Genomic DNA, 16,035 nt, shown 5'->3' on the forward strand with positions numbered 1-16,035 from the left:
GAGAGAGAGAGAGAGAGAGAGAGAGAGAGAGAGAGAGAGAGAGAGATGGAGAAAACAAATCGCTCGGGAAACGATTAATGACGTCACTGCACAGCTTTGCCTTGGGTTAATTCCTAGTATAATAGGATTCTCAGTATAGCTCGCTTCTTCGAAGTGCTTAGGCAAATGCGACTAATATGCTTGCGATAAGCGCGATTCAATCGTAGATGCTAGGTACGTGTTATCTAAAGATATCGAATGTTTATTATTTGTAGATAAATTATTTCAAATTCTTCGTTAAAATCTACAATTTTTGGAACGAAACATTTGTCCTATTAAAAGTTCTCAATTAGAAATTAAATCACTTTAACTCTCCGGTATTCTCGATTATCTTAACACATATGTTGTTCTTTAATTGAAATCCAAATAAAACAATTTTGTCGTAACAAAGGACAACTAATCCAATTAAAATTGATTATAAAATCAAGTGAGAAAGGTGAAATTGATTAGCGTGGCGCGTTGAAATCGTACAATTTTTGAATTTTTCGCAGTTATCGACCGAGATCGGATGGCGTGATCTGTATTATCGGCAATTGTACGATACGGTTGGTTGTATTGGTCGTCAGATGGAGGCATCGCCGAGATTCGTAAGGTTCGTTGCCTCGCGCCCATTCCTCTTTGTCTCCTTACCTTCCGCTCCTTTCTTTCCCGCTGTTTCCCTCTCCACACTGTTCGCGAAGCAGACCGCGAAGCGAGGCGAAGCGAGGCGAACCATTGGCCGCCTCGCCCACCTCATCCCATTCCTCCGATTCCCTCCAAGTCCAACCACCAGCCCCTCCCGACAGTCCCGACCACTCCCGAGTCCCGACGACTGCCGACGACGTCTTTTCGCTGCGCGCCGCGCCGAACAACTTGAAAACTCTCGCGTCCATCGCGCAACGCGATGCGACTTCGTAGTCGGTTGAAATACGCGGAACTGTCAATCGCGACTCGCGAGTCTTCCTCCGTCGGCTCCGTCGCGAACGTCACGATCGGCGCGAGTACGCGCTCCCCCCAGTTCCCGGTTACCGGAGTACCGCGCCACCAAGAGATCGACGATCCCCGATCGCCGATCAAAGTATCTACGATCATGCCCCAATCGCACACGCGCGATAGCGAATGACGACGACTCGCTTGACTTGACTTCGTAGTCCGTACCGAACGCCTCGTACATCCGAGTACAGCGTACAGAGTACGTGCTGGTGCGCACAACCAGTGAAACGCAAGTATACGTGTTTATAAAGAAAAGACGCCGCTCCTTTCTTTTTCCTCTTTCTTTCCTTCTTTCTTTCTTTCTTTCTTTCTTTCTTTCTTGCGTACGCGCGCATTCTCTGCACACACATGCCGGTCGGTACGTTTCACGATATATAAGTATACAATAAAGAAAATTCGCGTCACGATCCCAAGGTTCTAGCTGGTACCGGAAGTGCTGTGAGTGTCGAAAAGTGCCGGAAGTGCCGACCGATTCCACCAAGTCATCACGCCGACAACTCTGAACGTAAATCGCAACGTACGGAGGTGCGTATTTGCAATTCTTCGATACCTGACATTTTTTTATTTATCTTCCTTCTTTTACGACGCTTCAATCGCGCCTTTTTTTTTATGCGAAACGTTTAATAGCAATGTGTATGAATGAGAGAAGTGGACAGTACTTTTGCCTAAACAAAAACATTTTTTAATTCCTATAGGCACATATATATCGGATTGAAATAGTTTTCAATAAAATCGAAAGATTTTTAATTTTATAAACGTTTATAAATTACGAAATTATAATATAACGTTTTAATTGTAGGAAACGTTGTTTGCGAAATTCGAATTTCACAATTAAAAAGGATACATTTATTCTCTGTGTTACTTACATTAATCAAGTTTTAATGGAGACAATATCGAGGAATATCGGGTAACAAGAAAAACCGAGTAGAAATGCAACCGAAAGAGAATTGTAATTATTTTGTCATCTTCATGCTGTCTTTAAAATTACTCAACTGGGAAACAAACTTTATATATAAGTAATAATTTATTATTATTATTATTATTATATAAATGTTGAATCATAATGTGAAAATTTTTCAAAGCTCATTGTGCCATAAAATTATTGACTCGACAATTATTTACTTTTTACAGTAATTTCAATAAAAAGGGATTATTATTGTTAGCCACCGCTCGCGTCGTTCCCTTTTCAATTGCAAGGCCGGAAGTACGCGTCAGAATATACTTTTTCAGCGAAAGCGTCACGTGTGTTTTTACACTCGATGCAAATCACACGCTAATTAGACGACGTCGTCGGAATGCCGGAGTATGCGAAAGGGAAGACGGGTCAAGTGGAAAAAAACACCTAACTATATTTTTCATCTACAAGAGCATTCCACATCGCCGGGACATCTACGAGATAAATAATGACCCCCGAGTGTCGCGAGAATTTCTATGCTAATATACCGATCGTTAGACGGTGGTAGTCAACGTGTTTGCAGACACTTGAAGAAAAGCCAAAAAGGAACGAAGAAAGAAAGAGAAAGAAAGGGAAACTTCGTCTATCCGTCGTATTTATATTTACGTAAATATTTTACTGACGTTTATTAAAAAAAAAGGAGAAAAAATTCGACGTGTAATATACTCCCGAATCCCGATGCATCATTGGACTATTCATGTCCATTTCTACTAATATAAATTAATCTCGTTTAACTTATCTTGTATCTTTCCTTACTTATGTCTATGTTTACCAATGTAGATTAACTGTAATCTCGATTTAACTTACTCTTTATCTTTTCCTACTTCTTATGTCTATTTCTACCAATGTAGATTAATTTAAATCTCGGTTTAATGCGTATACTTTTTTCCTAATTCCTAAAATTAAAAAAGGATAGGAAGTAAATTAAACTGAGATTAAAATTAATCTACATTTCGTAAAAATAGACGCGAGTAGCTCAACTGTGTGTATCGAGAGTATAATATAATATATGCCGATTTCTTTTTCTTTTGTTTTTTTTTTTACGAGCCCAAGACATCGATCACGTTTATCAAAGTTCGGCAAACCTTCTTTCTTCCTTCCTGTTTGTTCTTATCAGAAAAAAGCCGCGATGCCGTCCCAGTTAATCGTTTAATCGGGCCAAAGGGTTCATCAGCTTCTATTATCTCTCCCATATCAAGCACGATTGCGAGAGAGATCCTGGATTCGAAACCAGTTCCATTCGACGCGACTACGCAAAGCCCGTACGTCTCCACTCCTCACCGAGTTCAATGGCACTCGCCACACTTGGGCCACATTGTGTGTACGGGCATTTTTCTCAAGCGACGGCTCGTATATACGCGAGGACAAAAGGTGTACTTGAATCCCCGCCCGTGTCTCTCATTGCGAGACGCCACGTGTCTCTCGATTCTCGAACGGCGATTCGCGAACGTCGGTTCACCTATACATTTCGAGAGACTCTTCCGCGACCCGCGTAATAGGAGCTGCCTCCTCTCGAGAGACTCGAGAGGACATTTCATACAAATGCAAGATGTTTTTTTCATTCATTTTATTACTTATCTGTACCTACTTTTTCCAAAGTCTCTCCTTCCTCGATAAGACGCGGCTTCAAGTTACTGACGCGCAATCAGAACGATCGAGTGTCTGATACATATTATCACGCCGAAGCACGCCGAGACTTATGCTCATTGCAGATCGTTCACCATTCAAGCGGTAACTATAAAGTATAACGGTGAACAGTGAACACCGTCCGGCCGATCACCGCTATTTATGACAGTTTCATATTCTCCAACTGTCGCTGGAATAACATCCACGCGGAAAATCGTAGAGTCTTAGACGCGATCGCGAGCCTCTCCTGAAAGCTTCTCTTGGAAATTCTTCCCCATTCCTGTCAATCAGTCTTTTATCGATCAAATTTTATTCGTATATATTATATTAATATTGATAAATACATTAATATTAATGTAAAACATCTGGGTGTGATAAGGAATGCGAAAGGACAGAACCCGTGATCTCCGCACTTTTTACTTGATTGAGCTGCAGTTTATTGCGCTGGTACCTTATAATATACGATTCGTAAAGCACATTGCAGCTTATGTTAATTCAAAGCGAATTGAGAATGACAGGAAGAACGTTTCGTGTGTTTTCAGGATGAGCGTTAACCCAAACGCGCCGAGTGGATAAACGCGCACGAGCCAGCGCAGGTATACAAAGTCGAATCCTTGGCCAAGGAAGGAGGGAAGCGATGGTGGTAGAGTGGCTATGCCCTGGACTCAGGCCGACCAGAAGCAACAGGCCCCGTCTTTTGCATTGCAAGGTGATTCTCCTGGACGAGCACGAATTACTGCAGGACATCCTGGTAAGTTCGGGCCTCGATCTTTTCCCTTCGACCTTTTCCCGACTTTTCTAGCTGAAAGACGCAGACGGCCGGTCGTGCGCGCGCGCGATATCGTCCTCATCGAGGGTACGAGCGTATTCGCGAGTTGTTGGTATGCGGCGTAATCCTTTTATACCATGGCGTATACCCTGTATACCCTATCCCGTAATTCGTGCGCGTAGCCAAGTTGTAATTTAGTGAATTAATAGCATTTTCTTTCCCAGTTCGTTTCTGGACGGTTGTTTCGGTACCTCGGACTACTCGTGCCCGCCGGCACCGTGCCACGGTGGGTTATGCCCGGCAATGCCCGGTTATGGCTGACTGTCGGCGGCTCCGCGCACGAGAGGAGGCGCGTACATATCTCAGGGGGGTATACCCGGAATTCCTTCGGTCTTCTCTGTTATTAGACGATATGCCAAAATTGGCGGTGGGCCACCGTGGGCCACGCCGGCCACGACGGTGGTAACGCCGTACCTCCTCCGCATCGCCGACCGTCGGCCGTGCCGCACACTAATTCTCGCGTCTTTTCAACCTACCCGTTTCCCTTTCCCCCTTCTTTCTTTTTTCTTCCTCTCGGAATCTCTCTCTCTCTCTCTCCCTTTCTTTCTTTCTCTTTTCCTCTTATCCTCTCGCCGCTTCCCTTTCACCGTCTAGCTCATTTTGTCGATTAACATTCCGGACCTGTATAAGCACGAATCTTTCATTGTGTGTATCGCATATACGTGTAACGTCCGTAAGGCCGAACGCAAATCGAAATTCAGTCGGGCGTGTTAAAAACGAGAAGATTGTTCCTCTCTCTCTCTCTCTCTCTCTCTCTCTCTCTCTCTCTCTCTCTCTCTCTCTCTCTCTCTCTCTCTCTCTCTCTTACTTTCCTGATATCCTTCGCTATGGCATTAAATAAATGTTAAGTGAGCGAATAGTGTCCAAATATTCGTGAATTTTTTGGCAAATACATTCAACACACATACACAAAGCAATGATATACGTATAATATACGCTCAAGAAGACACGACAACGATAGAAATTGCTGTTTCAAGAAATATCGAAGGGAACGTATATTAGAAACGATGATCCAATCGCCAATATCCTGGCGTAATCAAACGATGCATGGAAGTAGAAAAAAAGGTCGTTAAAAAATGTCGAAGATGCAACCGAGAAATACGAAGGGGGGAAACGATCGTTGATAAGTGCGATATGCATAGGCAGTATCGCGCGCTATCGTTACACCGGTATCCAAATCCGTATATCTTTCCGGTTTTATACCGTCAGTCGTAGAACCAGTCTCCACGTAATTGCGGCATAATGGCGCGAAAGAATGACCATACGTCAAGATAGTGTGACCAGATAAACGTGTGTAACTGTTTTTGTCTTTTTCTTTCCAGCAGAATCAGATACTCGGCGTCGTTCCATCGTCGCGGTAGCAATTTCAATGGAATTAGCATAAGGCATCAAAGTTCTGCGATACGGAGAACGGTTCCCCAAGAATTGACGAGAATTTTCATTCGAGACATCTGCTGGACACCCTATCGATATCCTCAAATTTATCCTCACCGTCAACGTAACGCGACACGTAATCCTCTAATCCATTGTCCTTTATAGTTTAATAGAAACTCGCGAGATATCAATCCCGTGATAATCGGAGCTCTCCGGGAGGAAAGAAACCAAAAACAAAAAAAAAACTCACAGACGCACCCTCATTTGCGTTGGAATTCCTCGAATTCTCGTAACATTACCATCTCGCACCGTCGAGATCACCTCCTTGCTTCTTCGACGTCCAATTACACAAATGGCGCTTAGTGCCCGCCGCGGGCGGTATAACATTTCTCTCTTTTTCCTTTTCTCCTGTCACGATCGTTGCTACACTTTTCATTGACGTTACCGTACCTGGTCACGATATGCGCACCTGGAGGCAGAAATGAATCTTCAGTATAAAGCGGCGACGTTAGCTGGTTGCTGTCACCGTTTTTTCCCTCTCGCGATGTATCGTTTGCCAAGGACGTGATTCCTATTTTTGCGACTACTCTCTTATTACTATTCTTCTTCCTGTGTTGCGGAATCTATGTTTTCCGTTTTTCTTTATACATATCTGCATGGCTCGGCGTCTTCGACAATGAGAGAATTGTCGATCGTCCGGCAAAGAGGCTCTGGTATTCCGAGCGATTTATCGCGAAGCAATCTTTCTTTCTCGGAGCTGGTCTTCGCGGGGACCAGTCAATCCCCGGTTGGTGTTTCGATTCCCACAACGAGCTCTAGGCGGGAAAGATTAGAATGCCTAAATAAATGTTTAAATTACACCGTACATGAAAAATGAAAGAATACTCACTGGAATAATCGACCGAGAGAGAGAGAGAGAGAGAGAGAGAGAGAGAGAGAGAGAGAGAGAAATAAAGGAGGAATGAGCAAAAAAGGACAAGGATCGTTCGGAACACGCAAGTTGGAGATGATTACCCATCTCCTGAACCTATACTCGACTCTTCTAAGCCTTAGGCGAAAGAAAAAGGGCGAGGTCTTTCGTCTTCTTCTCCTCCTTCTTCCGTCTCTTCCATCGCTCTCCTCGGCGATTTCTCTCGCTGTGTTCTTAAACGTCTGCCACTTTCATTACGCCGCACGTATTTCGCGTTTCCTTTCGTTTATCGACTCGTCCGGTCTAATCTCTATCGATCGCTTTCCTCACTGCACTTTGCGTTTGCGAAAAAAAAGAGAGGATACATTTACGAGTTAGATTCAGGTATTTGCTTCTATAGCGTCGCGTATCGTCGAAACGCGTAAATCGCAGAGCGAAATGGGAAGATAATAACACGCGTGTAAAACCTAACGATGAAAAACACATCCATTCGAGAGATCCCGTTTGTTTCCCTCGGGGAGGAAACAAACGAATGAACGTCACGGTTCGCAACACCAGTGGGAAACCGTCCTTCTGATTTTAATCTCACCAGGGTGATTTAACCAGCGTGCAACAAGTACTCTCTCGCACTTGTATAAAATCCGAAGAGTTAATAATGCATTTTATTATGTATATGCGTACTTAACTTCGGTGTTGGTATTGTAAGTACGTGTACGTTTTCCAGAGCTCGAACCTGGGCCAGGAATTGTTGGATAGAGTGTTCAAGCACCTTAACTTGCTGGAAACTTCTTATTTCGGATTACGCTATCTCGATCACGGGAATCAGACGGTAGGATACAATTTATTTTATCTTACAACTTTGTGACAAATTTCTTTTGATTATCCAGCGACACAATTTAAGATCCGAGATCGAGATTTTGAATTTTGCATTGTGCTAAAAAAAAAAAAAATATGTGAATCCTGATATTAAAATAATTTTCCGCTAAACATCGTAATTATCTACGTACAATATATACACATTTTAGCAATGGCTCGATCAAAGCAAAAAGCTCGGCAAGCAACTGAAGATTCATAAAGGAGATCCTGGATCGGACGTTCATACTCTCTACTTCGGTGTGAAATTCTATGCGGCGGATCCGTGCAAGCTCATTGAAGAAATTACCAGGTATTTCCCCGAATCTTTGTTCAAGGAGACATACGCTTCTATTTGAATAATTTTTTTTAATATTTATCTTCTTCAAAAGTATGTTCTGTTACGCGATAATTTCCCTCGCATATATTTCTACAATCTTTGATCTATTGACGAGCGAGTTTTCATTTAAAGTAAAGTTTCGATTGCTCGTTTGTGACATCATCCTAAATGTTCTCATTTCGTGTCCATTTCCACTAAGAAACATAAGACGTGTAGATTAACTTTAAAACTTTAATCTTGATTCAATTTACACTTCATCTTCTCCAGTTTTTGGAATTAAAAAAAAATGAAGAGAGTAAGCTGAACCGAAATTAAAGTTAATTTACATTGGTATACATAGAAACGGCTTTTCGATAACGACACAATATATTTTTTGAATTGACACAACGTCGAAGAGAAAATATTGAGAAAAACCGTCGCGAGAGTACGTTTCGCAGCGGGCACGTTATGCGGATAATACGAACGATTTTTATTCGATGTCACGCTGCTGTGCAAACGATCCTTTCACGCTCGGCGTCTCGAAATTCCAGGAAATTCCAGGGACATCACGGTACATCGCGGACGCACGAGAATTCCACGTGCGTCGAATTTCTTGAAGCGCCCTTATTTACATACATACATACATGCACGCGCGCATACGATTCGTGGCTCGCGTCAGCGTTTCGCGGTATTTCTTATCCGCTCGTACTTCTACCCCGTTCTATATTATACCTACCTACTTGATTCTTGTGTTCTATGGCACGCAAGATAAACGCGTATAAAAATTATATTTTCCGCTTCGATGCTTTCCGGTACGCGCCTTGGCCTTGTCTTCTATTTAAGATCGCTTTTATAACGAAGCGAAGAAAGAGAGGTGGAGAAATCATTAGCATGGTTTCTGACTTGTATTCCACAGGTATCAATTCTTTCTCCAAATAAAGCAAGATATTCTGCAAGGAAGACTGCCCGTATCCTTTGATCTAGCCGCAGAATTGGGAGCCTACGTTGTCCAATGTAAGATATGTTACCTCTTATATCAAAGTGTATATTAAATACACACACGCTTCTTATTTCTTATGCACACTCGAATCCCATTCATCTTTGTAAAAAAAAAGGGGGCGAATAAAGCATTAAAATCACGTGAGAGAGGTAGCGTTCGTAATAGACGCAGAGAATATGAAAATTTACATATATATATATTTATGACAAGACGTAGCTAAACGCGAGCAAACAGAACACACACACACACACACCGGTGGTCCACTCGTTATAGTTATCTGTTGGGGAGATTCAAAGTCATACGGATAAAAAAAGGAGAAGGCAAACTGAAATACATCTGTGTTTGCATCTCATTGCCATCAAAAGAGACGAAATGAATATCCCCTTTCTTCTATTCAACGATAATACACGTATATGGCGGAAAAAAGCATAACGTCCGCGAAGGAGAGAAATAGAAACGGAAAGTAGAGTCGTTTGAGAAAAAATGTGCTTCTTTTCTCGCAGTGTTATAGCAATCAAATTGCGTTTTGGCAATACTTTTACCATCGTTTATTTTATGCAACAATATTTTTTCCGCAATATCATCTTTTATTTTCGAGCTTATCGAGACGATTTTATATGAAGTAGTAGACGTAATCCACGTGATGTAAGTAATTACTTGTCCGTTCACGTCCGAGAATAATGTGCTGTTATTTCAGCGGAACTTGGGGATTATGATCCTAGACGACACTCCCCCGGATACGTCACCGAATTTCGATTTCTCGCCAACCAAACCACGGAACTGGAGAATCGTATAGTAGAGATTCACAAAACTCTTATGTATGTCAGCCGTGATGTTTAATATTCGAATAACGTGCTTCAAAACTACCCGAAGTGTCTACATTGTAGACAACCGATCGGCTATCCAAAGTCTATAACTTATATCTCTGTATTTATTAAGTACTACAATTCGAGTCCTTATAAAAAAATATTAAAAAATCGAATCATGGAAAAATTCTAAAAGCGCCATATATCTTTTTACGTTAGCAAGATTAAGCAATTGATATATTTATTTTATTATATTAGTGATATTTTATTTATGTAAGTAGCAGAAAAATGTAAATTTAATTTTTAAATGTGTATATATTTGTGATTTTTTTCAGAGGACAATTACCTTCAGCAGCGGAATTAAATTATCTGGATAAAGTGAAGTGGCTGGAAATGTACGGGGTAGATTTGCATCCCGTATTGGTACGTAAGCGTGTTATTGATGTCGACATGACTAATGCCGCGATTATACATTAATCTCGCAACATCGTACAATTTTCGTTCGTAGGGTGAGGATAGTGTGGAATATTTTCTGGGTCTAACACCGAGTGGAATAATATTGTTACGGAACAAAACCAAAGTGGGAAATTACTACTGGCCTCGAATAAATAAAATCTACTATAAGGTATAATTTATAATTTCTGCAATGTTATTACCTCGCTAAAATTGCTGCCCCTCTTTCTTTCTCTTTAAGTGCTTAATTCTCAAGTAAATTCGAAAACTGATTTTACAATAAAACAATAAAAACGCATAAGAATATAACACAGTACTGCCAAATATTAATTTTTCCTTCGTATTTCTTTCTTGTTTTATGAAATGCCGAAAAAATCAACTTTCAGGGCAGATACTTCATGCTGAGGGTAAGCGAAAAAAATTCTGAGGAGAGAACGCACGGCTTCGAAACACCATCGAAAGGAGCCTGTCGTCACCTTTGGAAATGTTGCTTGGAACATCAAGCTTTTTTCCGGTTAATGGCGACCGGTCCACCGCCCCTTAGTCCGTACTCTCGCTTTCATTCGTACAGTCCTCCGTCCACTTTGGAGAAGCACGCAGGCATTAGACGAAACCCACCGCCGTTTCAAAGAACTCCCAGTCGAAGAGCGCAGAGACGAGTTGTTGAGGGTCAAGAGATGGTCGGTTCGTTCGTCGAAACACCCGTCACCGTAATCTCAAATCCAAGCAACAATCCATCCAGTGGTAATATACTGTGCAATACGCAAAGGCAGATAAACACATCGAGTCCGAGAAGCACGAGAAGCGCGCCGTGGACGCAAAGTCAACCTCGTGGCCTTTACACCTCGTCTAGTCCTCGCTCCGTTCGCTCCGCGGGAACGGCGCCGGCGGTTAGTTGATGATTATATTATATTCGCCCGTATATCAATGACTATGCTTAACCCACTGTAAAGTTGATCACAACATTTACTCAAACGAAAACGTTATATATTAGGTGTTGAACTCAATTCCTGCCGCTCGCTTAATTTAAAACAATGTTCCACACCTTCAAAAAATCTAAAAAAAATTTTTGTAATGTAATATGCTAAAAAGTTTGACACACTTTTTAGCATATTACGTTAAAAAAATTTTTTTTTTAGATTTTTTAAAGGTACGGAACATTGTTTTAAATTAAGCGAGCGGCAGGAATTAAGTTCAACACCTAATATATGCGTATGGCTTAAGCCCAGTTTTTTATTTAAGTTTTTTATTTAAGTTATTTAGTTAAGCTCAAACACAAGTTAATCAGATGGTGAAAAACCGGGTCATCATAATAAACAAAAGAATCAACTTGTTGATGGGTCAAGCATATCCGCGCAGTGCATTATAAAATTTCCGCATTTGAATTGCCTTATAAACGCTGTCTATCGACGTAGCTCTTAAGTAGACTTCAACGTCGGAGCAGCTCGGTGGAGAGTCAAAGTTCGGGGGACAGTCATAGTCGCAGTGGTCACCGTAGACGAAGTCATAGTCATAGTCATCGTCGACATAGCAGACATTCCGATTGCGAGTCTGAGCTTTCGAGAGGTTCAGATACGAGATCCGGCCATCGAAAACATCGCAGAAAACACAGAAACTCTCGTTCTTCTAGGTATATTTACATATTAACTTCAGTTACGTAGCGTTGCATTCTTTCTCTCACCGCGATAACATCTCGTTCCCATAATTGTTTCGTAAATAAAGTACCTTCTTGATGAATTCAAATCACGAACCCTTATAAACATCAGTGTGTAATTAAAGCAGTTTGGTTATAATGAGTCTTGTTCCCATCAATAACAGGTTCATTAACCTTTCCTAACATCATTATTTTTGCATACATTTTTCCTTAATAAAAGAATTTCTTTTCTATACAGGGGGGATTTTTTTCTTTTAAACTAGATCAATAAGTACTAACTTAATCCAAATATATTATTTTTCACAGTAGACACGAGTTGGTAGATTCGGAGCCGCAATGGAGAGAGGCGCAGAAACGAAAAGGAGAAGGTGTGCAAAAAGCTATCGTAAGTATCATTATTCGATCGTTACATAAGATTATCTTGTTTATGATATTTGATTAATATGCCATAGGTGAGTCACACGGAACCTAGAAGAAGACACAGAAGCAGACATCGAAGCCCTTCTCAGAAACAACCACTGCCGGATGAACTTCGAAAGTAAATATATTATATATCTCAAATACTACGAATGTTACACTGTCGTAGTTTCACGAGATATTCGCGACAGGCTTACACTGGCCGCAAAAAACAATTCATAGATTTTTTTTCTTTAATACGAATTGCAACTTGAATTTACTGAACAAATTTTATCTCTGTTAGTCCATGCTTTCATGAATGCTGACAGTTTATCGATCGTGAGAACGACATTAAAAGTATGACATATTCTTTTTCAGACATTTGGAATTTGGCCTAATCGACACTAGCGGGATGAGCGAGCAGCAACGTCGAGAGATATCCTACACGGTGGTACAGTCGCAATCTGTACAGCAATCTCCCTTACAGTCTAACAATTCTCGATTGGACGACACAGATTCATCGTCCCTGCCTAGGTACGATGATCTCAAGACGGCCTGCAATCTTCACAACCATCCTCCGCAATTGGAGGATGAGACGGGATCCGTAGTCATTGTTTAGTTACCCCCTCATCCTGATTTCCCCTTGCATGTATTTTTTTTTTTTTATTTATTTCGAGCATGTATATTATCTACTTTAAGCATGCCCCCTATTATTTATTTGAAGCATGACGAATCCTTAATAAATAAGTGAGATTAACTGCTTGTCGCACCTGTTTATTTTTACGTCCTAGCTGTGGCACTCATTCGCTTCTGGCTGTGTTCCATGGAATTTCAAAGGCGATGCGTGCCGATCGCCTTCATACTGGGGTCATATTTTATCCGTGTGTTTTTATTTCTCATGCATTATGTATATTATACAGTATGCGCCATGTATTTGTGTAATAAATGTTGGTAATTTGGGAGGACGGACGATGTCAACGTTCGAGGCTCGGGACACTTCATGTTCCGAGTCTTTCTTATGACATTCCTCGTATATCCCATTCGATTCCCTACACGTACCCGGCGCATCTTGTGCATTTTATTATTTTACAATCTTTGTATCTTCAAAAAGTTACGCTTTAAAATGCGCCGCGATACAGTTTACAAAAAAAAAAGCGAATGTATTAATGGAGTTTGTGATTTTACGTTAATTTTGATAACTTGTGCACCGTAAGAATATAGTCGAAGTGTGTGTAAATTAACTGTATGTACTAAAACAAAAAAAAGAAAAACACGCATCAATCTGAGTCGAGCACAGTGGACCTACTAGTCGCTAAAACGACTGAGGTACCAGACTGTCAAGGATTCCCTTTCAGAACTGTTGGATCCGTTGGCAAAAGGGAAAGAAGACACATGCGGCATTATCGTGATGGAAGTTATAACTTGCTGTCGGCAACATCCAATCGAGTCGAGGCAAAGTATCCCAGGACTCGAAACGAATATAGCACGAAGAAGGACTTTTATTATACTCGTAGCAACCGAGTGTCAATAGGCAATAATGCAGACAGTGGACTCGGGGAAAGCACACCGCAGGATTTTTCAAGCTGCTGCTCAAGTTCTGCTGACAGCAATAAGCCTATTCATGTAGTACGTATCCCAGTTTGCTCGTATTTTTATTATAATATCATATTTCTGCTAATATTTGTTTTAAAATAAGTAATGATCGAGCGATGCACATTTTGCTTTATAATTAGCTATTTAAAAATAATAAAAATTAACGAGTAAACACGAATTTTATATAATTCGTGCTTACTTCTCGTAAACAAAAATTGAATGCTAATTGTAATAAAATCTTAATCACTCATGTTTTTGTAAAAAAAAAAAAAAATCACCAAATGCTTCTATATACAGATGTGTGGCTAAGGTTTCCTACTAGTTTCCTACAAGTTTTGGCTAATCACGTCATAAATATCTGAGATAGCGACATTAGAATCGGGAATCCCCTTCCAGCGACACATTTTCGTATATGCATGCTAGTACACATAATAGCTTCATTTTATGAAGTAATAACATAATGTGGAATGATATTATTCTTCTAAATAGTAGATTAGTAAAACGGTTTTGTTTGGTATAGACACAATTGCAATTAGGGGGAGAGGTACACTATGAATTGCCTTCAAATCAAGAAATCTACCCTCCTGTTGATACTACTCTGGATGCTGTTCTCCAACCCATTATATCGTAAGTGCTTGTTTTTGTGCTTTGTGCTTTTTTCTTACTCAAGTATTAAATCAGATCTCGATTTGATTTGTATCTGGCTTTATTAATATCTAATACATTATGCATCACTTAAGGACACACTTTGGATATAGATGTAAAAAAGTTAATACATTATAAATGTTGAAAAAGTCCTCTTTATATTATATCTTCGATAGTATCGATAGTATATTAATTTAATATACACGATAAATTTGATTGTTTCAGAACATTAACGAGGAGGCAACGGAGCCACCCAAAACAATCGTAAAATTTTAATACAAAACGAAAATTTTATATGCTGCTGTTGTACATGTAAAATAACGTTCATACCTTAATTAAAATTGATAATATTTGTGGATCGTTGGATCATGTGAGGCGAGAAGAAAATATTGTTGAATAAAAGTAGTACGTTTTAGTCTCCATGATAAACATATTCCTTACATACAAATCTTATTTAAATGTCTTTCGATGCCATGTGTCTCATGAGATTGCCTATGAACTTTTCCATTTTCTTTAAGTCCTGAGCTATTTCTGTTCTGTATTGGAGGCACTGCAAACAGTTTTGATTATTGGTATTACTGATATTCTTAATAATAGGAACAAATACATAAGCTGTTTACATTCTTCAATCTTAAGATATACTTCTAAAATTGCTTACCCGTCGATTATCTGTTAATTTTAGACATAAGACTCCTTTACTGTGACAATACTTCATCGTATATCGGGTCTGAAATAAAACAGAAAGAGAAGTTAAAATATACTACATAAATAGTTATTCGCTCCATTATATTTATATGCAGTACTTTAATTTGCAGTTTTGCATATATCATATGCTACTAGATTATATTTTACTTTTTTCTTTCTTTAATGCTTTCATTGCAATACTAAAAGGCAAAAGAAGATTGAAAGTAATTGATAAAAGAAGAACAAATAGTCTTTTATACATTATGCAGGGAACATTACAAATTTGAACAAAACCTTATAGAACAAATATCATATATTTTTTTATCATCACTCTTTAGTTCGCAGTTGTGTAAATAATTCATTACAAACTGAATGAGTGGGCATTTTCAAAGTGGTACACAAAACGTCATGTTGATACTAGAAATGTATCAAAGTACAAGCAAGCTTTTCTGGCATGCGTTATCATAATCTCAAGCTGTATATACGGATCGAGAGATTTTCGTGCGGTGTTGAAAAGACAAGCAGCATTAAAGATTTTAAAGTTATTATATTAATAGTTTTTTAAAACATACGTTCATCGGATCCTGCAGGTATAACCTCTCGGCGCCTCTTTCGAATTCTTCCCACGAACTCAGATACGTCATCTTTATCACTGATACGACGACGTGTGTTTATTTTCGCGAGTAAAAAGTATACAGGAGGCGAATTAATGTTTTTACCAAATAATGCTAGAGTCATTCACGAGATTATTGCAGATTATCATCGATGACACCGATTGTCAGTATCGTCACACACGTGTATACACCGTGTGTCCGTGTATATTCGGCATTACTCTGGCGACTCTGGCGACAGAGACGCTTTCCGACGCGTTTTGGAACACAATCACATATCACGATCGTCCATTGATCGAAGGAAGCAAATGGTGCAC

The 16,035-nt window shown here is 40.0% G+C and overlaps 3 protein-coding genes across 9 annotated transcripts in view; 1 reads left to right on the top strand and 2 right to left on the bottom strand.

The window, feature by feature from the left end:
- ari-2 (E3 ubiquitin-protein ligase ari-2) overlaps positions 1-716 on the bottom strand; it is a 5,758-nt gene extending 5,042 nt beyond the window's left edge. The window contains exon 1 of the mRNA XM_018511029.1: positions 670-716. The gene's annotated coding sequence lies outside the window, so the exon portion shown is untranslated. The remainder of the gene's footprint in view (positions 1-669) is intronic.
- A 172-nt stretch (positions 717-888) lies between these two features.
- Positions 889-14,714, top strand: LOC108763415 (band 4.1-like protein 4A). Of its 7 annotated transcripts, none has more exons than XM_018511019.1 (16): positions 889-1,536; positions 4,135-4,343; positions 7,430-7,534; positions 7,731-7,870; positions 8,793-8,890; positions 9,574-9,694; positions 10,018-10,105; positions 10,191-10,307; positions 10,522-11,025; positions 11,551-11,765; positions 12,099-12,174; positions 12,242-12,327; positions 12,564-12,719; positions 13,541-13,811; positions 14,299-14,405; positions 14,649-14,709. In XM_018511019.1, the coding sequence occupies exons 2-16, from the start codon at positions 4,230-4,232 to the stop codon at positions 14,689-14,691; spliced, it is 2,241 nt and encodes a 746-aa protein (XP_018366521.1). In that variant the 5' UTR covers positions 889-1,536; positions 4,135-4,229; the 3' UTR covers positions 14,692-14,709. The 7 variants fall into 7 exon arrangements, with proteins under 7 accessions (XP_018366521.1, XP_018366524.1, XP_018366522.1 ...); XM_018511017.1 differs by having other exon boundaries at positions 893-1,536; positions 12,096-12,174; XM_018511018.1 differs by lacking the exon at positions 889-1,536 and adding an exon at positions 2,436-2,470 and having other exon boundaries at positions 12,096-12,174.
- On the bottom strand, positions 14,590-15,906 carry Srp9 (signal recognition particle 9). Its single transcript, XM_018511031.1, has 3 exons — positions 15,680-15,906; positions 15,082-15,150; positions 14,590-14,973 (listed from the first exon to the last, which is right to left on the bottom strand). The coding sequence occupies exons 1-3, from the start codon at positions 15,749-15,751 to the stop codon at positions 14,878-14,880; spliced, it is 237 nt and encodes a 78-aa protein (XP_018366533.1). The 5' UTR covers positions 15,752-15,906; the 3' UTR covers positions 14,590-14,877.
- Between the last annotated feature and the right edge of the window lie 129 nt (positions 15,907-16,035).

This window comes from Trachymyrmex cornetzi, unplaced genomic scaffold, assembly GCF_001594075.2.
Source record: "Trachymyrmex cornetzi isolate Tcor2-1 unplaced genomic scaffold, Tcor1.1 scaffold358, whole genome shotgun sequence".
Lineage (NCBI taxonomy): Eukaryota > Metazoa > Arthropoda > Insecta > Hymenoptera > Formicidae > Trachymyrmex > Trachymyrmex cornetzi.